At 44.2% G+C, this 21,803-nt stretch overlaps 1 protein-coding gene across 1 annotated transcript; it reads left to right on the forward strand.

Annotated features, from left to right (window-relative positions):
* Positions 1–350: 350 nt before the first annotated feature.
* On the forward strand, positions 351–21,532 carry fam171a1 (family with sequence similarity 171 member A1). Its single transcript, XM_075465474.1, has 9 exons — positions 351–713; positions 7,589–7,816; positions 8,528–8,620; positions 11,723–11,881; positions 12,527–12,703; positions 16,079–16,195; positions 16,381–16,495; positions 17,029–17,146; positions 17,684–21,532. Exons 1-9 carry the CDS (start codon positions 602–604, stop codon positions 19,235–19,237), a joined length of 2,673 nt encoding a protein of 890 aa, XP_075321589.1. The 5' UTR covers positions 351–601; the 3' UTR covers positions 19,238–21,532.
* The last annotated feature ends 271 nt before the right edge of the window (positions 21,533–21,803 follow it).

Consider the following 21,803-nt stretch of genomic DNA (forward strand, 5'->3'; position numbering starts at 1 on the left):
CATAAACGGAGAAACATTAACATTGCTGGGTCATCTACAGAGTTTATCTTTGTTTATAAGTTCAACTTATTTCTAAAAGTGTATGAAGCATCGGAATACAGTCATAATCATGATTTATTTTATTTAGAACATTGTTATAGATATAATACACCGAGTTATGAGGCTTTATGTAGAACAAGAAAATGTCAAAGTATGATACAGAGCGGCTGTAAAACCCTTGCGCTATTTGGCCGGAAGATGGCGCTCGGGCTCCGCAGACTGCTGCGGTGGTGCTTGTGGAACAAGCCGCCTGTTGGTGCTGTTCTGGGGCATGAGGCTCAGAGGAATGGGGCCGTCTTCCTCCCTGACCCTGGTCCGTCGATGAAAAAAAAAAAAAAAAAAGAAAAAGGCGACCGAGCGGCGAAGGGGCTGGGGATGCACGGCAGGGCAGGAGAAACACAGCTTTACAGACTGAAAATCGGGTCTGATGGTGCTGCTGAACATGGAGAGTCGCCTCTTTAGCGGAATAAACGCTGCTGTGGCCCAACAGTGAGTTTTTAAAGGCGAAACATTTGGCTTTACTTTGTTTCTTCAACCGTTTGCTTTGATACACACATCTGCAATGATGTGGGCTGTGGACTGGAGCAGGACCTATGTGATTGTACTCTGCCTTTTGGGATACCTCGTCTCCAAAGCTGCCACCAAAACGTCACTGGAGGACGCGGTCACACAAGGTAAAGAGAGAAGAAAAGTGCATTTAGCGTTTTTCGAATGTTGGTCCGAGCAGAGAAGAAGGCTAACGGGCGGCGTTGGAGGCTAACGGAGCCGTTAGCCAGCTCGGATGCTGAGGCGATCCGAACTTAGCTAACGTTAGCAAGTTAGCTGGCGACACATTAAAACAACAACTTTTCAGTCTTTGAAGGGTTTCTAACACAAAGTGGTGTTGTAGGCTTGGGTTAAAAAAAAAAAATCATATTTCGGCCACTTTTGTTTCACACAGCCGTGGAAAACACGTTTTTAATCACAGCGGCTGTGTGATTTTTTTTTTCTTCTTTTTTTTAAACATTGTTCCAATTTCATATTTAATACGACTTTTTATTTTATTTTTGATCTTATTTGCTTTTTTTGTGTGTTGAAGTTGAGGGTTCTTGTTCAAACCTCTGACTGCCTCCACCAACCGGACTCCTACAGCGAGAAAATGAGTCCATATATTTACCTTCATCTGTTAACACAAGTCTCTCTCTAAGTTTTATTTTTGAGTCATATACAGACTTTTATCTTGATTAAAAAAGAAGATGCAACATACTGAGATGGTTTAGTATGACTCATAATCTTTACACCACCAATAAGTCAGTTTATGATCAAAACAACCATTGAATGTTGATATTTAAGACAATGAATACAGAGAAACATTGATACCCTTCTTTAGATAAATATATACACACCGACATTTTTTCTTGGTAAGATATCTATCAGTTGACACGTAGTTATTTGACAGTTTTGATTTAATCTCATGTTGTGTTTTTGTCTTTTTATGTGCTGCTTAAATGTAAGAGGGTGATTTGTTATGTTGTATAAACAACTTAAAAGATATTAAACAAAGTGAATCAGTGCTTTGCCAGAAGGTTAAATGTCCAATGTTATGATAACTGGATAATTGTGTACAGTACACTAAAAGGCAAAAAAAAGTGCCAAACACTCAGTTTCCTGGTTGTGCAGTCTTTAGGTTTCCCTCCTGTTTTTGTTTTATCTGACTTAATAAAATTACTTTGTTCAACAAACAGGACGAAATCCTCCATTGTGACACTGCTGAGGGCCTTTTTTTTTAGAAACTGGGCCTGCACAATTTGAGCTGAATGACATTGTTAAATGTTGTGATAGCGACATAACTCGGGATAAAACTAATTTCCCAGACAGTCCATGCTGGTCAAATGTATTTCCTCCTTTTAAAGGAATTGATTTAAGGTCACGAAGTCACATAATACATCATTTCTGAGTGTATAAGTGGGACCTCTCTTTTTTTCGTGTGTATTTGTTTATTGTGCATCGTCATAGCTCGATGAAGATGATGCGATTTCTTGGTCAGCGTTACAGAACAGACGACTCGGTGAGAAAAGGCTGCTGAAAAGGCAACATTAGAATTAGATTTAAAGAGATATTACATTTGAGGGGCAGTCTGAAGTAGCTTTAAACTGCAGATTACGGCGTCAGCAGCTGCAGCAGAATAAAAGCAAAGTGCATATATTAGATCCCCCTCCGGCGGGTTTACACAGTCAACAGATCTGTCAGAGGGCATCCTCTCGCCGCAGCAGCAAACACATGCTGCACTTGAAAGCAGATATGAATCACAGTAATCTTTTTGCAACTCATTCAGCCACTAACCTCAAAGCTGCCCTGTAGTAGCTACTAACATGGAAGTACATCTGTTTTACTCATCGCTTTTCATTTTGTCATGCCGAACGCGGCCACATCGCAGTCGTCTGTGTTTGCTTACGGCTTTGGCTGGCCTACATTTGGGCCTCTCTCTACAGTTGTGTTAACAGTAGGAGCATGAATGTAAACTTACAGTAACCATCTCTGTAAATCAGCCAAGAGTTCGGAGAGGGGGGCGGGGAGGTCGAGTAGTGGCCAATGTTTTCCATTTACTTAGTTCTTGGTTATATTCAACAAGCTCTCTGTAAGCCAGAAACGTGGTATAAATGTTTTGATCATTTCCAAGATTGTTGCACTTTGAAGTCCTGCTCCTTACTCTCCCCCCCGTCTGGCTTTCACTTTGCCTCAGACTGACCTTCGTTGTCTCTGGGGGGGTTGTGTTCAGGTCGATACTGAAGATTTCTCCTGGTCTATCCAGCGAGCAGCATGGATGAGTGGAGCCAGACAGACAATCTACCCGCAGATATAGATCTCACTCACATTACTGCTGCCCATAATAGGCATGGCATTGCGTCTCTGACACAAACATTTGCTGAAGCTGGACAAGGGTTGCCAGGAAGCAGGCCAATAAAGTCGTGTTGTCCCCAGCTGGCCAAGTTGGATTTTAATCACAAGATACTGGTGTGAGTGCGCACATCGGCTCGATTTTTGTGGAGGGTCATGAGAAAGCGCTCCATTTAGAGACAAAGGTCAGTGACCTCCTTAGCCAAAGAGCAGAACCTTGCTGTGTTTTAACGGGAACATTACGTGAGCTGAGAAGAGTTAATCAGCCTGTTGATGTAACCTAATTACCGGCTCCCCTGCTGAGTTAATGCGAATGACAATTACAGTCTGATCTAAGGTTTAATCCAGATGAAGGGGAAATAGCAGGCTATTGATAGCGGCTTCTTTGCTTGTGATAGCACAGCTTTCATTCAACCACGAATGTTTGTTTATCTTGCCTCACGCCTGCGTTTCATGCTGAGACACGTTAAGGAGCCCGTGTGCCATTTTGTGTGTCCCTTGTTCTAATGGACATCTGTTGCAAGACAGTGAAATGGTTCTCATTTATTAAGACTAATCAACAAGGGAAGTCTCCCTGATACGATCCAATTTACTCTTACATTTTTATTTATTTTTTTTTATGTTTGTTTACGAAACATTCAGTCTGTTGCCAGTGAGTTACATAAAGGGCAGGCTGTGTGAAATTAGTGAAAAAACTGCAGGGAAATGCTGAAAAGAAAGGGTTGTGTAAAAGAAAAGCAGCCGACTGGGGAAGTGAGCCAAATTATTCATCTAATAGGAGCGAGGCGCCGCTGCTGCGTTACATAAGACACGCGGTCCATGTCAGCGGGGACATTGTGTTTTGGATGCAACGGGTTCATCCCTGCGTTGGATGCTCGTTTGTTATGATGCAGCATTGAGAGGTGCGCTCCGTCCTTGAAACGAGAAACCAATGAAACCTGCACCTGACAGGGTGCAGCTTTCCCTCATGCTCGCAGATTTGAAACCACGACAGCGTGGCAGCTTGTTTGGAAACTCGTAAATATGAAAATGGCTCAGCCATATCTGTTTATGAAGACCTTTCATGTGAGACATGGGCCATTCAGTGGGTGAATCTGATTGTTATCTGTTGATGGACAATGGTTGGCTTTGAGTGCATTCCTCGGCTTTTTGAACAGTAGCTGCGGTAATGACAGTCCGTGTGATACCGGAGGTTCCTCAGTCAGAAGGACGGCCGGGTTTGTTCTGTGGTGTTCCGATTTAAGCCATTTAACTTCAAGAAAGGATTGCTCTCACTTTAAAGTTCCCTGAGTGTAAAATAATTTCTATTTCTTATGCAGATGAGCTTTAAAAATTCTCTTGTTTTGATTGATTTCTTGTCAAATACATTGACAGATTTCCTTTATCTTGTCAGTAATATAACAAAAGCATGTTTCCAGTATTTTGCAGCCCCACCAAAGATGTTCATTCATTTAAGTTGTTATAGAAAAACAACTTCGGTCATGGTGATCTCAGACGAGCTTTTAAACTGAAAAGAAAAACAAACAGTCTGGTACTCGAGGGTGCAAAGGCATGAATGGTGTCGCTCATTAACTGCAATGCTCTGCTTTAGCACTGCTCAAAGGCCCCGGGCTCTGCTCACAGCTGTAGCCTACATCAGGCGTCCACGAAAAGCATAGCAATAGTCGTATCAGTAATTGTTTATGTGCTGCCTTATGACAGTGTTGTGTGTGTTTATTGTTTAGACCTCTGCTCTCCCGCTCTCCTCACATGACTTCTGGGCCTTGTCATAATTAACCATGTGCTTCTGCTTGAGATGGGAAAGTTTCCCACTTTTAACGTTGCAGTCTCCTCCCTTTGAGCTGAAACTGTTTATCTGACTTATCTATTAGTTGACAGTAAATTCATTTGCGATTGTGACAACCTTTTTCCCCAAATCTGATTACTTGGTTGCTCATACTTAAATTACCGAAGCAGTGAGTTGAAGAAATTATCGGATTGTCTGTCATACGGCAGCTTGTTAAAAACCAAGCACTTCCCCATTCCTTCATTCGTTTTCTGCAATCACTTCATCACTTAAGGGTCACTTTTGTCTTCTACGGTGGAGCCAGTGTGTTCACATTCAGATTAAACCGACTCTTTTATCCACAAATGGCAAAACAGAAAAAAAAAGTTCTGATCAGATATCCGTCTTTACAGAGGAAACACTCTGAAGTTTGGTTTGTTCCAGCTTCAGAAACGCTCGGACCTCGGCTACTTGTGACAAACCACTGATTATGGAGCAGCGGTGAATGCTTGTGCGTCTGCCACAACTGCATTATGTGTTGTGTGCAATCAAGCCGTCAGCTTCCCTTCATCTGTTTGGAACGACACCAAAAGCCTTTCACACACCCTGCGGAGGCCAGCCACACCGTCCATTTCCAGTTCATCCCACCCCAGTGAAACGGTGTTAAAATGAGTAGCCTCTCTTAGATTTAATTGGAGGTGTTGAGGGGAGAAAGCATGCACAACTGATTCTCCTCTCCTTTGGGGTGGATTTCTTCCTCTTTGCACCCAAACACAACTCAAACACCCTGCTGCTTCGGCGGCTGTTGTGGAAGATAATTGGTCTGAGAGCGCAGCGTTGGTCAGGCCGAGCTCTTTGATGCCTTTATTCTCCATATGGTGTTCAGTACACGGATAGGAAGTCGGTGAATAAGAGGCAGTTATGTGGGTGGTGGTTTGACTGCAGAATCAGGGTCTTGGGGCGATCTTCAGGCTGATTCTCTCTCTTGTTTGCTGCAGCGTAGAGGGGGGACTCGGCTTGTTTAAAAATGATGTCACCTCAGTACTGATTTATTGGATGAGGACTGGGAGGGGACTGTTGCATATGTGCATGTGTATGTCAGTCTGGAGGCTCCCACGGGAGGTTTTCATTTTAAGTGAGCACAGCTGGTACCCCTAGCAGCATATCGGTGGGAGTGGGACAGGAAGTGAGGTCATGATCCCACCGACATGCACGCAAATCTTTTAAGGCAGTGAATAGTTTCTGTCAAGGGGAAGTCCAGCCTTGTTTTCCAGTCATCTGCTGTGACAGTAATGCAATGAAGGAGAGGAATGAAGCGAGGGGCCAGAGCAGAGCTTCACACCACAGGATAATCATGTGTTTGGTTTGGTTTTCAAATCTCACCTTGCACTAAGCAACATTTACCTCCCACACCATTGATTTGGAGCAGAGCACCACTTTTAGGTGGAGCTTGCACTGTGGCTGAACTCTCCTCTCCAGATCGACAGAGTGGTTTTTCACTGACCGAAAGATCCTTGGGGGGGGGGGGGGGGGGAGGGGGTGGTGGTGCTTCTAGCCAGGAGTAGGTATGTGTTTTAGCATGTGTGTCACCGAGGGTGGGGTTTCAAGAAAGAGTTATGACAGATTTCAGTGAGCATGGGGGAGGTGGGAAAACCTTTCAGCTGGAATTGAAAGGTCAACACGGGTCAACCTGCAGCCAGTGATCAAACACGACCCTGGTTGTCTTGTGTTCAAACACGGGGACAGCGTGGCTTTGTGTAGAGGAGAAAAATGTTGTTTTCTTTCCCCCATCAAGTTTGTTTTTATCGTACCTCTGGGATATGGAGATGAAATTGGCTCCAGCTTGTGATGCGCTGGAACAAAGTTCGAGTTGCCTGTTTTTTAACGAAACTACTTTCAGCTCTGGTGGGTGGAGCTGGGATTAACATTCCTACATACGAGAGAAGATCCCTCTACACCGACAGAAATTTGATGACGGCTTATTTAGTTTTCTTCGTTAAAATGCCATGTTGCTGCAGCCTGTGAACCAAGTAATCAGGACAGCACATAAAATGCATATTTATCTCAAACTCGCTTTGTAAAATCACAAGCATGATTACTTTTTTTTTTTCTGGGTGTGCAAATGAAATCTTTGTTCATTTCTCTTAAAGATTATAATGCGACACGAACATTGGCATCAGACCTGAAAGGTAAACCCATGCAGGCTTTTTTGGGATATTGCTCTCATCCCCGAAATAACCACTTAATAATTTAGAAATTAGTAAAAAAAAGTGTATTTTTCAACCGGAGTTGCATTTTGCATTCACTGAATTGTCCAAAAAGTGAAAGAATTATGCCTAAAATACTTATCAGAAGTGTTTGTAAATGGACTTTCTGTGCATCTTCTCATCCCATTCAGTTTGATTCTTATGTTAAACTGCAGCGTTGCAGTTTGCTGTGTAATCACTGCACCATTTTACAGATTTAAACTGATATTTGACCTATACATACCTCTTTTTATTATTATTATTATTATAGAGGAAGGTTGTCTGTCGTGAGATTTTCTTTAAATCCTCATCTCCGTCTGAGAAGGAGTCTTTATGTGCAGTTGTTTTTCCCATCAGGTCCAAGGCTTCTTTGAAAGAGGGAAATGATCCATTGTTGTAGAGGGGAAGTGCCACTGGCATGCGTCCAGAAAACAGTCAGACGGCCGTCTCTTTTGCTGGGATGTGGATTGGAGGTCAAAGCGTCTGGCACTAAAACTTAATCCTGTTAATGAGATGATGGTATTTCAGACGGCTGTAATTACACCACCACTGTGCTTCGCGCCCGTATATCACTCCCTTCTGGTCTGGTTGTACGCGGCGTTTTGTTTTTAGATCAACCCAAACAGAGGCTGCACACGTACTCAACTGTCTGTGTTCACAGAGGTGACTCTGAAGGTTCACCTGAGCGACGCCAGCACTCACCAGCCCCTGACAGGAGCCACCATACAGCTCTTTGCCAACCACACGTCTGTAACCACGGAAACCTCATCAGCTGATGGAAACGTCTACCTGCGCTTTCCCTACCGCCTTGGGACACCGCTGGTAGTCACTGCAACCAAACAGGGATATGTGCCAAACTCTGTTCCCTGGACACCCTCCAGATTACCTGGTAGGTCTGAGATTCTGTGACCGTGTGTTTGAGTGTGTTGTTGGTTGGGCATGATGTTTCAGAACAAATGCAAAAGGGAAACTGTGCGTTGGTCACTTTTAGGAGGAAAATATCTCCTTGAAGTGTCTGCATATAGGTGGTCCATGGACTAATGTGTAGATGAAATGAAAAGAGTGGAAGTTTGTGCCAGGTGCGTGAGCTAATGAGGAGTGGAGTGCGCCATTACTAATTTATTACACTATGATGCCAAAACCCAGCAGGGAGGCTGCTTAAGCTTCCCTTTCACTAACACACACACACACACACACACACACACACACACACACACACTTACATACAAAATACCTCCCAAGAGCCTAAGGTGGAGTATGTGTGTGTTGCAGTGGGGTTGTTGATTTTTATTTTTTTATTTTTGGGGGGGGTTATGAGCCAATGGAACGGCGGCCAAAGGGATTATCACGCTTGCAGCTCTGAACAATGGAGGAGTGAAAAGAAGGAAGGAAGAGGAAAGAAGTGCAGTTTGCTGGGTCAGGCTGCTGACAGGATGAAAGCAGACCTATTAAAAATGAAGAGAATGTTTTAATGACCTTTAATATCTGATAGGGATCAGTAAAGTGCCCGGGAAGTCTGCAGTATGTTTTTAATCTTGCTGTGAATTTGTTCAGTTGATTAACACGGTGTGTATTTTGTGCTGTTTTGTTTCTCCTCCAGTATTTTCCTCCATCAGTTTGGACCTACTTCCAGAAAGAGCTGCTACCCTGATGGTGTATGAGGATGTTGTTGAGATTGTGTCAAGCCTACAAGGTGAACACAGTGTTTCTGTAGCTATGGTTACAGCTCATAGTTGTTTTGTTTTTTCATTTTTAAACATTTCCTAACAGCTGATCAGTTTAAAACAAATGTAACCCAGGTGACACAACAACCCGATCACTCTTGGAAGCTGTTCTTTAGCTTTTGATCACTTAACAAGATCTTTCTCATGCTCTGAGGGATATTTTGTTATACGATCAACATGTGATGTCTAATATTAGGACGCAGGTTGTACTGTACCCATAGCTCGACTCAAATTTGCGTGTAACATGTGCTAAACATCTTACCTGCAATAAACGGCGGTCAGAAACTTGTCGGATGTTTGAGCTGCAGCTAAAAGCTACTCGGAAGGGCAAAAAGAGCAAAATGTTTCTCCGTCTGAAACGACCCAAACCTGAAAAAATAGTTTTGAACAAGAACTCCATCGTGTCACTTTTGCCTCAGACAGTCTGCAGGACATCTGTGTGCTGACGCAGTTCCAAAGCAGCCCGAGCTGCAACGCAACGTGGCAACGCGGGAAAATATCCCTTAAACAACAAAAATGAACGAAGAATCTCACTTTTCACTCAGATTTTGTTTGCGTGAGCCTACCAGTCACTTTTGAGGTTGAAGACTTGGATCTGTGCAAACCTGGCATACGCTGTAGCATAGCTCAATTCTTCACTGCTGAATGTGCACCAGTTAAAAAGTAAATGAACTGGAGCAACAATGGCGAAAATGTTATATTTAACTGTATTTGCATTGTTTAAAATGCCGATTTCTACCCATTTTCCAATAACCAGACTGAACATGAATCAATTCAGAAGCTTGTTTTCAATAAAATAAAATTAAACAAAATAAGGAACTCCTGGAATACATTAAATAGATAATATTCAAGTAACATCAAACAGAGGAGTTAGGGGAAAATCCAGCATCTTGTGCGCACACATGGCAAATATATAAATCATGATTGTGTCTTTGTTGTTCAGCGGCTTTGTTCAGGTGTAATTATATTAGACAAGGCTGTCCTACTCCAGGAAATCAACTCAATCTCTTTGTCTGATGCTTCTTTTGTGTGCTGGCGACCAACAAGGGAGTAATTTAATGTGTCAGCTGTGTTGCCAAACAAAGAAGAAGAAGAAAAAAACTCCACAGAAATGTACAGCAGGCTCCATTAACATTAACCTCTTCAGTAACACTGGCCAGAGCACGTGCTGGAGTGGATGGGAGGGTAGTCCGGCCCGCCGTCCGACACGCTGTTTGTCACAATGTTTTGTGAACTTGAGCACCCAGGGGAGTGATAAACCATGGCGTGTGGCACAAATACAGACAATAAAAGGGAGGAAAAAGAAAAGGAAAGGGAGAAATACAGCATGCGGGGAAGTGGGGTTGTGGGTGGAGCAGTCGCAGAGAACAGGGGGGGTAATGGGAGAAAGGGGGATGGGCAGAGCAGTGTCCAACAGAAGGAGGAACAGATGAGGTAAGAAAAAAGTGGAGGGAAAAAAGACCAGAGGAGTTTAGGGAGGAAACACAAAGAAATGCAAACGGCTCATTTCCCTTCACAGAAACAGAGCCGCAGAAAAGAAACGACACTCACACCTGAAGTTCTACAGCAGGTTTTTAGACAGAAACACGAGAGAGTCAAACTCTTGCTGGCGGCCCAAAAATCGCATCGAGCACCAGAATAAAAAACCCACAAACACAGCGAACACTCGTATACAGCTGGATCTGTCTCACTGCTCAGGAATGTGCATTCGGCACAGTTGGACCACAGTTACATCACCTTGTTGAATCTAGCTACGTGCAGTTTTTTCTTCTCTACCTATTGAATTTTTTATCTTTTAATGGGTTGATGAGAGGGGGAGGAGGAGACGGACAGGATGAGAACTCAAAAGGAAACAATTAATTGTGCTGGAAAAATATCTGAAAGAATGGCAGAGAGAAAGGCTTGAGTGAGGCATTGAGTTTACTGTATTGATCCAGAGTTACCTCTATTAAGCTTAACTGATGGCTGAATTTATAAAAGGGTGTTAGGGGAAGATGAGGAATACAACATCGCCTTGTAAAACATGCTAAAGCAAACATTAGAGTAAAAGCCGGACAGTTGATGCCATTTGATTTTACATTGTCTTCACTACCTTAAGTTTGAGCATTTTCTTTTGTATGAAAAAGAACTACAGCACTTAGCTTTTCAGTCCTGTGGGAAAAACAACACGGTGCATTTGGTCTGGTAAATATGAATTAAACCAAATCCCAAGAAAAGCCATTAAAGGAGACATTTAGCCAGAGTCTGTAGCTGCTAATCATTGTCAACAAACACCAGGGTAGAGCCAAAGCTAGCAATTTGTTAGCCTTGTCTGTCAGTACTGGTTCATATCGGAAACAGTGTGGACTTTAGTTTAACAGGAGTGAATTGTACTTTTTTTTTTTTTAGTCTATTTTCAGCCACAGATTAAGACAAACTGCGTGTGCTGGTGGCTATTTTTGGCCGTAGGGCCTTGTATGGAGGATCGACTTAAAATAAACAATAGCGCCTGTGTTCGTGTTGATGACAACAGAAGTCACCCAGCGAGTTGCTCCTCGGAGTTTAAAGAAAAAAAGTACGGCCTCTGCCACAGACGAGTGATCTGCTCCAGACTTTTGGATACCTGGTTGGCATGTGTTGAGCTCGGTTTATAGCCGCCATTGTCACCTTCGCACGCATAGATGTGCCAAAGGGGATTTCCCCGTTGCTGGCACTCAATGTTGTTTGTTTTGGGTTGGTGTTGCGCCTCCCAGTTTTTGTAACCCGGTGCGTGTGGTGAGGCGGCCTCATCTGCACCAACTGACAAGATGGAGGCACACGTCTGTCAGCCGGTCCGTCTCCACGACCCATCAGTGCACGGACAGACTGCACAAGAGCACACATCGAGCACAAGACAAGTGTAAAAGGTCATCTGCATCGCTACCCCCAGCATCTCGGCCAGAAATATTGATTACCGTGGTTAAAAAACAAAAAAAATAAAAATGATAAGGTGTCAAGTCAGTGTCAACCATGAGTCAGTGATGTAATAATTGGTAATAAAAAAACTGTTAATGCATGTTCATGGTTTCTGACATCTGTCTTCACTCTTAAAGGTTTAAGACTCCAGCCCAGTGTTCATTTCCAGCGCAGAGCTCTTAGTCTTCCTTCCAACACATCTTACACCAACCTGACCGCTCTGCTCACCGTTACAAGCTCCTCCTCACACATCCAGCATTTTCCCCACCTGCAGATTCTTGGCAGCAACGGCACAGGTGAGGCACGGACCTGAGATACAGTACAAAGTACTTCAGAGCCCCTTCACAGAGACGGGCAACGGGGGAGAAAGCTGCTGAGAGGGGGGCGGGGGGTGGTGGAGGGGGAGTGAAGCATAGCAGCAGCGGTACACCAGAAAGTCACCACCCTCAGAGGCCTCCATCTGACCTCCTGAAACACAATAACCCCTGTGTGTGCTCTCTGCTCTAACACATGCCCTGTCCACACACGCTTTCAGACGGTCTTACCCACGTCTGGATGTGTGTTGTATTTTTTATTTTTTTTGCGTGTCCCTATCTCTCCTTCAGCCTCCAAAGCTCCCCTTCTCCACTGCTTGTTCCTTCTCACTGCAAACAACGCAGGCATATTTATGCTTTGTGACACTTTCCAACCTCGGCGTCCGGGTATTCTCACTCTCCACCCTGTTTCCTTCTTTCCTGTCTTTCCCTTGTTTTCTTTCCTGTCTGTCTTTCCCCTGACAACTCTCCTTTATCAAAGCTCTGACATTACCCCCCTCCTCGCTGTCTGCTCCACCCTCCACTCTCCATCCTCTGCACCTTACACCCACCCACCCCCTTTCCTTTTTTTTTTTTTTTTTTAAGCTCATTGTCCTTCCTTATGTACTCCTGCTTGCACTCTCACAGGCGCGGAGAAGAAGTTTGAGTTGACTCCTGTGGCGGCCATCTCGGTTCATCTTTTGGCGAGCGATGGAGTGGAGCTGCAGGTGAACGGGCCAATCACAGTCTCCGTGCCCCTGCCAGCTGACTGTGGCCTTAAGGAAAATGATCACATCCCTGCTTGGAGATTTGACCCACGCTTAGGTGTGTACAAACAGAATTAGACGACTTTGTTTTGAGTTTCAAAGCATGAGTAAATGTACTTTTATCCTTGATTCATAGTAAAAAGTATGGTTTGTTGAATTTATATACGATATTTGCGTTGTTTATTATGTATTATGCGTGCTGGGATGTTATCTTAAGTGTTAAGATGATAAAAATAACCCTCTTACCCCTCTAAGAGAGGAATTCTGTAATCTATTTACTGTAAATTTAATGTAAATGAAACCTGATTTCAAAGGTAAATTATTGGAGAAATGATGACGAGATGAGCACAAACACAAACCATGTGCAGTTAGGCCTCAATCTGTGGGTCATGAATAACTGTATTCATAAGGTCATACAATGACCAACATGTGGCGCCGTATTAAGCTGCAAATCAAAGTGCTGCTACACATCACAAGTTTGGACCGTGAACGCATAATCTCCTCGGGCTGAGTTAAATCTCAGACTGAACCAAACAATAGCAAAGAGCTCTGTGGTTTTGGCTCATAAAGCAAGAGACTCTTCGGGCCCCTGTGGAGCCACTGATTTATTTCGGCATTCTCAAAATCTGTGTTATCAAACGTCCCACTGCGTGACACACCCAGTTCCTCCCGGACAGGCTGCTCTTAAAGACACTGAATGGATCGTGAGTTGACTCAGACAAGTCGGCACGATAAAACGTCCCCTTAGAAAGTACATTAGTCTCATATTTCCAGACCTTCTTTGTCTCTTTATTGTATTCGCATTCTCTGCCAGTGCAGGAACGGAGCCTTTTGTGACTAATTAAGGTTCTTTTGGGAACAAAAAGTTTTTATTTAGAGCTGTCAATAAAACAGTCAATAAATCACTGTAGTTCCACAGAAAGTTGCGATTGATTTTGTGGAAAGTTGGCAGATACAAACTGTAAATGCACTAACACATTACCCCCTATTAATGGGATCTGTCATCACATTAATAGGGGGTAATGTGTCAGGTTAGAAGCCCCATTTGCATTCATTCAAATTTACTTGAGCTTTTGGTCTTCACTAACTTTTGACAAAAAAGAAAAATAATCTGCTCTTTTACTGCTGAAAGTGTCACTATGTTTGTCTTGTTTGGTGATAGCAGATTATTGCTGTTGTGTGGAAATAGCTGCTTGCTGCCGCTGGAAAAGCCGGCGCTTAGAGCCGAGAGCAAACCGAGGCAGCAGAGTTGCAGTCCTGAAAGTTAAAACAATAAACTGAATGATGGCCAATCAAGCCAAGGGGAACTCCAGTCGGGGGATAAATCTTTGTCGATTCATCACTGTGACCGACTCCTTGCAGCCAATTAAAGAAAAAAAAAAAGGGCAAAAACTCAATGCTTTCCCATTCTTTTTTTGTCTTCTTGAACAGACCAAAAAAACTGTAAGAGGCAGAAAAACAGTGGTGCTTCCGTGGGTTAAGGATTTTCCTGCTTGTTGAGTCAGACTACATGATAACCTTGAAGAAACAATAGAACTTGACAATGAGATCGATAGCTTATACGTGTAAACGTTTTAACACTAGCTCTATAAGTACATTTCTCCATTTGTCCCTAAACAAGAACATTTTAATGGGCCTTTCAGATTCTAAATGAAATTAATCACATGCCCTGCTTGTAGATTGAATATGATATACGAGGGGGAACTCCTCTGAGGATTTATTAAGATTCTTCACAGTTCTGTTTTAAAATGCTGAAAGAACCAACATCCAGAGCTTATGAAAAGGTCTTTGATAGCACACCCACTCGCTCGTATCCTTCACACAGCCTGTAGCAGCAACTATTTCCACAACAGAAGTCCGGACCCCTCTCCGGGCCGCATCTCTCTTTCCTTAGCAACCAGCCAAATAAGCAACACAACAGAAAAGTCCCACTCCTGATTGAGCGTCCTTTCTGAGCCTTCTGTGTTTGAAATGCGTGTGTGCGGTTATGAATGTGTTAAACTGAGGATGAGAAGCAGACGCAAAGAGAGAAGTTTGAAGTCAGTCTGGTGCCGTCGGAGGAATACTTCAGGCTGATGAAAGCTGTCACAAAGGAAGCACCTTTGTTTTTGAAGTGCGCACATGGAGGACACATGGAAACCTGTTTCTCTTGTATAACTGACAAACTCTTTTATTGTTGTTGTAGCAAGGAGCAAAAGTGATGTCATATACAAACAGATCGAGTTCACCCCCTGCATGTGTGTGTGATCTACAAACAGACACGCCTGCATGGTGAGGAGAGTTTGACTATGCAAATGAATGCAGCTCCCTCAGATGAACCGGCTGCTATCTATAGCTGGCTGTGTTGACTTTGCATGAATGAGCGAAAGGGAGAAGTGATATATATTGGCTGTGTTGACATTCTGAATGTTTGCACTGCCTCAGTAGTTGCTCGTTTTTCAGCGCTTTATTGTATGGAAGTGTGGGAACGGAGTCATTAAATGTCACGATTAAACAGGTCAGTCTCACAATGCGAGGAGTCCCCTGTGGAAACGAAATCAGACAGGTCCTGGGTGAATCTGGGCAGGGCTGGGCACAGCCCTCAGTGTGTGAGAAAGATGCTGAGTCATACAACCTCGACCATTTCTCTTATCTCTCACTCCATTCCTCCTGTTTGCGCCCTCCTGTTTCCTCTGCTTGGGATGTGCGTTTCCCTCTCGCCATCTCCTGAATATTTTCCTTTGCTCTTTAAATATCCTTCCCTTTCAGTTTCCTCCATTGTTGATGTCAAGGCAGATATGTGACTTCTTGTTGTGTGAGTTTAATTAGACATAAACATAAAGCACCTTTCACCGTGATAGCCCTGAGACCCGGAGGATCAGAAGCGTAAACGCGCCGCTGAATGCTTCCTCTTGGAGCAGATTTACTGTGAGCCACTCAGTCAGTGCTAGTAGTTTTGTTGTGGCTTTTTTATATACTCGCAATGCTCGAGCTGCTATTGTGCTCAGTGTTTTCCTTTTCATGGGCTCACACTGGCATTTGCATGCTGCCTCCCTGTGGCCGATTTAAGTACAACCCAAACACATCCTCCCCTCCTATTTAACAGTTTGGGTTTTTTAGTCATCAGTCAGTATCTTCAGGTCTTTGGGGATGTGAGTTCATTTCTCTGAAGAAGTTGTCTGAATGTGCTGAGAGGTCATGTCATTGAGGGTTATGAAACGTTTTTTGCAACGGAGGCAACACGGGGTCAGTCTCTGTTTATGTAAAGTTTCAGTCTAAAAAGCTGTCTGTTGGCACCTCCTGATTTTCACTCATTACTGTGAAAGCACTGCTGAGTTGGGTGCTTTCTCTGGGAGGGTCAGGTGGGAGCTGCTGTAGGTCGTGCACTTGTCACTAACTCACTCTGAAGTTGTTGGGTAATTTGATTTCAAGCTGTGTAATTGTTTGTGAACAGGCGCCTGGATAAAAAGCAGTTGGGGTCACGTGCAGAAGGAGGGAACCCGGCTCATCCTGACGTACATTGCTCCCCAGCTGGGGTATTGGGTGGCCGCCATGTCCCCTCTACACTCAGGTGGGAATCTATGCTGCCTCAGACTATATTCAGACATCTTAGCTTGTCATATGTGTGGTCATTCCTGCGTTGACTGCTTGTAGGGAGGCTTGTGGCAAATCTTAATCCTAACCAGTCTTAAGAAACTTACCAGCAGTTTATGGAGCTTTTCTGTCATTAAACTTTCTCCCTCCCTCTTCCTACAGGTCCAGTGGTTGCGAGGGACATCAGCACATACCACACTGTGTTTCTGTTGGCCATACTGGGAGGCATGGCTCTCATCCTGCTCTGCCTGCTGTGCCTCCTGTTGTACTACTGCAGGTGTGTGAAACTTTCCACAGCAATACGTCTCATCTCTCCACCCGAAGTTGTCAGTTTAGCCTCCAAAACGAGGACCCAAATGCATTCTCTCGACTGTGTTTATGCTGCACTATTGTACTGTATGAAGGACTCTTCACAGTAGTTCTCAGTATTGTGTATATTAGGGGGAATCTGAATACTCGTGTGACACATTAAATTAAATGTAGAAAATAAACATATTTCTCATGAATTTAGTTTCTGGATCATCTGAACTTACTGAAGTCAATGCAGCCCTATTTCTGATACTGTTGTCTGCCTTGTAGCATTACCAAATAAATCAATTTCCCATGGATTTAAAAGCCGACCGTAGCCACATAACATAAGCAATCTGGGTTACAGCACAAGAGTTGTGAGTGTTAAGGGTCATCGTTGGGTGCTGGAGCAAATGGGGTCATAAAAGAAACTATTGATTTGTTGTTGAAAGAATGGGTTAAAGCAGTTTCATGAATTCAGTAGGATTTAATTATAATTTATGATGTTTCTCCGTTGTCCAGGCGTCGCTGTTTGAAGCCACGAGGGTCTCATCGCAAGCTCACTCTGTCTTCTGGTCTGGACAACAGTAAGAGGGATCAGGCCACCTCCATGTCCCACCTGAACCTCATCAGCAACGAGGTCCGTCTCACTATTAGACAAATGCTCATTTTTAGACTACACAGTTTAAAAGCAGTACTCTGTTGGTTTTAGACCTCAAAGTTTGTCTTAAGGTGTTGGATGCTATGGCTACTGCTACCATATTACACCTGAATCTGTAGCCCTTTTCACCCAGCCTGTTTAAGGCATCTGTGCCTCTGAGCCGGCAGGAGAGTAAATCACATATTAGAATCGAAAGCTGAGACTACCTTCTCAGTGTCTAACACGGTCAGACACCGAGACGGTGTGGCACCACCTCTATTACTGGAGTTTTCTGCAAAGTTATGGTGCAGGATGTGTGAAAAGTTCCATTGTAGTTACTGTAGATGGCAGGCTCTGACAAGTAGAGTGTGTATTAAAGCCGATCCAGGTCCGAACTTCTCAAACAGCCGGGTTGTATATATCTGTAACTATATAATGGTTTTGTTTTTTAATTTTGTTTGTTTGTGGCTGATACGTTTTGCTCTAATGCGACAGCATATTCAGTTTCCACAACCTAAATGTTGCTTTTGTTTTTAGGTGCAGCTGGAACTTGTTTCCACAGCAACTGAACCTGACATGACCACTCCAATGCTGAAGCCGTCCTCATATGAGCATCAAGACAATCAGCGTCAACACAGTCTAATCCATCACAGCAAACACAGCCGTTCATCTCTTGGCAACAGCCACCATGGCTCCTCCCTTGGCAATCTGACGCCTCGCAGCAGAGACTACCGACAGTCCGCAGAGACTTTCCAGTTGAAGCCTGCCCTCTCGTCTGGGACAGAAAGGGGCTACCGTCAATCCTACACCTCTGTCTGCTCATCCAGCAACCAGATTTCAGAGGCGCTGTCATCTTCCAATCACGGTCAGGTGTCTGCTACACAGCTGAGCAGTGTTGGGATTATTGATTGCATCTCTCCTCCTCACTCCCCCATCAGGGGGGAGGGAGGTGAGTGCAGGGCTCCTGACCACCTCTTGTCCCGCTCTGTTGACCACCTGGAGCGTCCCAACCCCCAGTCTCTTTCTCGGTCGGGCCAGCTGCTCTGCTGTGGCTCCGTGGATCTGCTGAGCGGAGGAGAGGGCTACTCGAGAGTGCGTCCCACTCTGGTGATCCCAGCACACTACATGCGCCTTCCCGGGGAGCACCCTCTGTCTGGTCAGGCCTTGCTGCTGCAGGCTGACCAGCAGAGTGACTTAGAGACCATCCAGGCCGAGCTCAATGCCTCACACTCTCAGCAGCCGCTGGGGCAAACCCCCACCGACTGCACCCCAGGTCCCACAAAGCAGAGTAACAGAGAAGGTCTGGGCTTGTCAGAGTCTCTGTCTATTCCAGCAGCACTTGGAGAAACGGGTCTCGTGGAAATAAACAGAGAGGACACCTTGTTGGCTGAAAAGACTTTAATGGAACTCAGAGGAGGGAAACCTTTGCCTCACCCACGAGCTTGGTTTGTCTCATTGGATGGACGCTCCAATGCTCATATCCGACACTCGTACATCGACCTCCAGCGGGCCGGTTGCCACAGCACACAGAATTCAGGAGGTCAGCAAGATAATGACAGCACCGGGAGGCATGGCAACGGCAACGATGCCAGTCTGGACTCCGGTGTGGACCTAAACGAGCCAAGAGTTGGGCGCAGGGGGAGAGACACAGAGCGGGAGGACAGAGAGGTTGAGAAAGGCCGAACAAAAGGTGCAACACCTGCCATGGCCTACACTCAGCTGGTGTATGTGGATGATCTGGATGGGGGAGGCAATGAGGAGGAGGAGAAGTGGAGCCCCCAAGATAGCAAAACAGAGCCCACCCTATCAGACAAAGCAGAGGATGACAGAGGGGATCAGGGGCAGGGGGATGTGGAGGGCAAAACACCTGAGGGAGTACAAATACAAGAGGAGCCGCCCTCACTTTCCCCAACATCTCCGGCTTCTCCTCCTCCTCCACCAACACCAGAGCGAGTGACTTTCAGAACTGATCATGCGCTGCTGTCAGTCTCCCCGGATGATGATGCAGCACATGAGGACGGAGAGGAGGAGAAGAAAAGCCCCTGGCAGAGGAGGGAGGAGCGACCCCTGCTGGCCTTCAACCTCAAATAACCACCAAATAGAAAGGTTCAGATTTAGACTTACGGAATCCTTTCATGCCAAATACTGAGTGTTTTTAGGGAGTTATTTCTTGTGTCCATACTGATCCTTTCTCAAAGTGACTTAAATGTGAGCGAAACAGCCCAAAATATTATTCTGAAGCCAATAAGTTGGTCAAATGGTGTATAGCTCCATTCACTTTAAAACACTATATAGCAGTGACGTTGAAGGTGTGGCTTTTACCCCCTTTTCTTCCATTAAAGTCACTTCAGGAGAGGATCTTCTTGCAGCCATCATGGACAGAAGGAAAGACGAGGACACACGTTGGCATGTCGGTTTTCTGTGAAGACAAAAAACAAAAACAAAGCTATCCATTCACCATAACGCCACTGCTGCTCAGACAATAAAATGAAGGATGTATCTGTTTAAACTGAAGCCCTTTGCTTTAAACACAGCACTGAGAAAATATGTCAGCACTGGGATCCGTTGGGAGTCCGGAAAGGAGCGACTCCGATCCCTCGTAAACTTCTAGAGGAACTTTTATGAAGCGACAGCTGTTTGTCATCCTCGCGACATTCGATATGAGCGCAACACTCATCAGGCATGACACGAATGTTGCCTGAGGTGAGACAAATAGACTTTGGAGGCAAGAAATTAGAATACTTTATGCACAACGAATATATGCCTTTTTTATATATATATATAAATAGCCTTGTAAGCATAAATGATCTGAGGTATAACAAGTTGGGTGGTTCTCAAAAACTTTTCTTTTTTTTTTTTGAGCCATATTGGCATAATCCAGGAACACACTACAGTCATTTGGAGTGAGATCGATACCCAAATTTAGCCACAGTGACTGATTTTTCTTTCTTTTGTCTTTATCACGCTCGTGGAGCTTATATGCACAGCAGGGCAGGCGATCCTCCTCTTTTCATAGCCTGTTGTGAATCATCTAGCGTGTTCCAGGATCTAGTTTGTACCACTACAGCAGTATCGGCCTCGACACGAACGTGTAAATCCTGTACTTGGAGTGACTTTCAGTATGTTACTGTAGTTTAATCTAGCCTTGCCGGGGGGGGGGGGGCTCCCTGCGGGGGGACGACGTTTTGGAGGCTGATGAAATGAAACCACTACCTGCTCTTTAGCCTGATCAAGATAATGTGACACACCGCTTTCCTAGTTGGGAAAGGATGCATTACCACTACGAAAAAATGTAGTTCCACCCGTAAATAATTGTGAGGTCTGTTAATATGAAGGGTTTTGTAATTGTTGAACCACTGACTTGCATATTTTTGCTCTTAAGGCTATGCATCACTTTTATACGGCTGCTTGAGATGCCTTTTTTTGTTGTTTTTTTTGTTGTAAATTTTAACGGGAAGTATTTTACCTGAAAAGGGCCTATTTCTTTTTTATTTCTTTTAGTATGTTAAGGGCTTTTATTTGTTTCTTACCCGACTTATCGTTAACAAACACTGCGTAATGTTTCACCTGTAAACAAACTGCTCGCCGTGTTTCACCTTCTTTTTTTTCTTCTTTTTTTTACCATCCCGCAACGATCCAAGTGCCTTTGAAACGACCTGATTCTGCAAGGAATTTGTTGACCACGCTACCTTATTTATTTCTCACCTTCTTTTGCCTTCAGCTTTCCTCCTCTACCTCAGCCCAACCCACCACCAACCCCCTACTTTCTCTCCTGCTTGTGAAAGAAACCACGCAGTAAACTTTCCTCGGCACTAGCGTATTACAGGCTACACTGCAGGCATCTCAGAAAACGTCCACCAGCTGCTGCAATCGTAAAAAAAAATCCTTTACAGCAATCAACAAGGCACCGATTCCTCTCAGAGCAAGCGGTCAAGGGGTTTGCTGAAGTTTCCAGTGTAGCACAGTAAAAACGAAGCAAAGTGTGATTGTATGTGAAGCTACGCTGCAGGGTTTTTTTATTTTTATTTTTCAGTGCATTTTCTTATTTTTTAAGTTTTAGGAGGATGAATGTGTCTCGAATGTCTTTATAGTGGTGTCAAGTGTGTGTGTGATGCTGGCAAGTCTGATGGAGAAATGATCAACACACATCCAATTCAAGATTCATGTAGTCATAGCAATCATATTACAGTGTGTATAGTTCTTTCCTTGCCTCTGCCGGATCAAAGTAATGCGTGAGTTGGTGTTTGAATGGCTTTTTTCTCTCCTAGTATCCCACAGCAACCTCCAGTTCTTGGGTGGAGTAGCAATACAGCATCCTGAGTGTGTAAATTGGTTGCTTACATTATATTTGAAGCCTATTATTCTGAATAAACAACCAAACTGGAATTAATTGTGTGTGCGTCTGTGTATAAACCACGAGAACAGATCTGAACAACATCGCTTGCTGCTCTGCTTATCATGTCAGTCAGGTCACGTTCAACCAGAAAACACTTTTTATTGTAACTCCAAACATCTTTATTTAATAGATCAAATAGATTTGTCACATTATTTTGCGGGGAGTGAAGGACATAAAGACTTAAACACAACGACTTTGTGTTTAAAGCACAAAGATGAACTTTAGATATAAATTTGATGTCCTCCTTCAGTACTTCTGCTT

The sequence above is a fragment of the Odontesthes bonariensis genome, chromosome 5 (assembly GCF_027942865.1).
Source record: "Odontesthes bonariensis isolate fOdoBon6 chromosome 5, fOdoBon6.hap1, whole genome shotgun sequence".
NCBI classification, from domain to species: Eukaryota; Metazoa; Chordata; class Actinopteri; order Atheriniformes; family Atherinopsidae; genus Odontesthes; species Odontesthes bonariensis.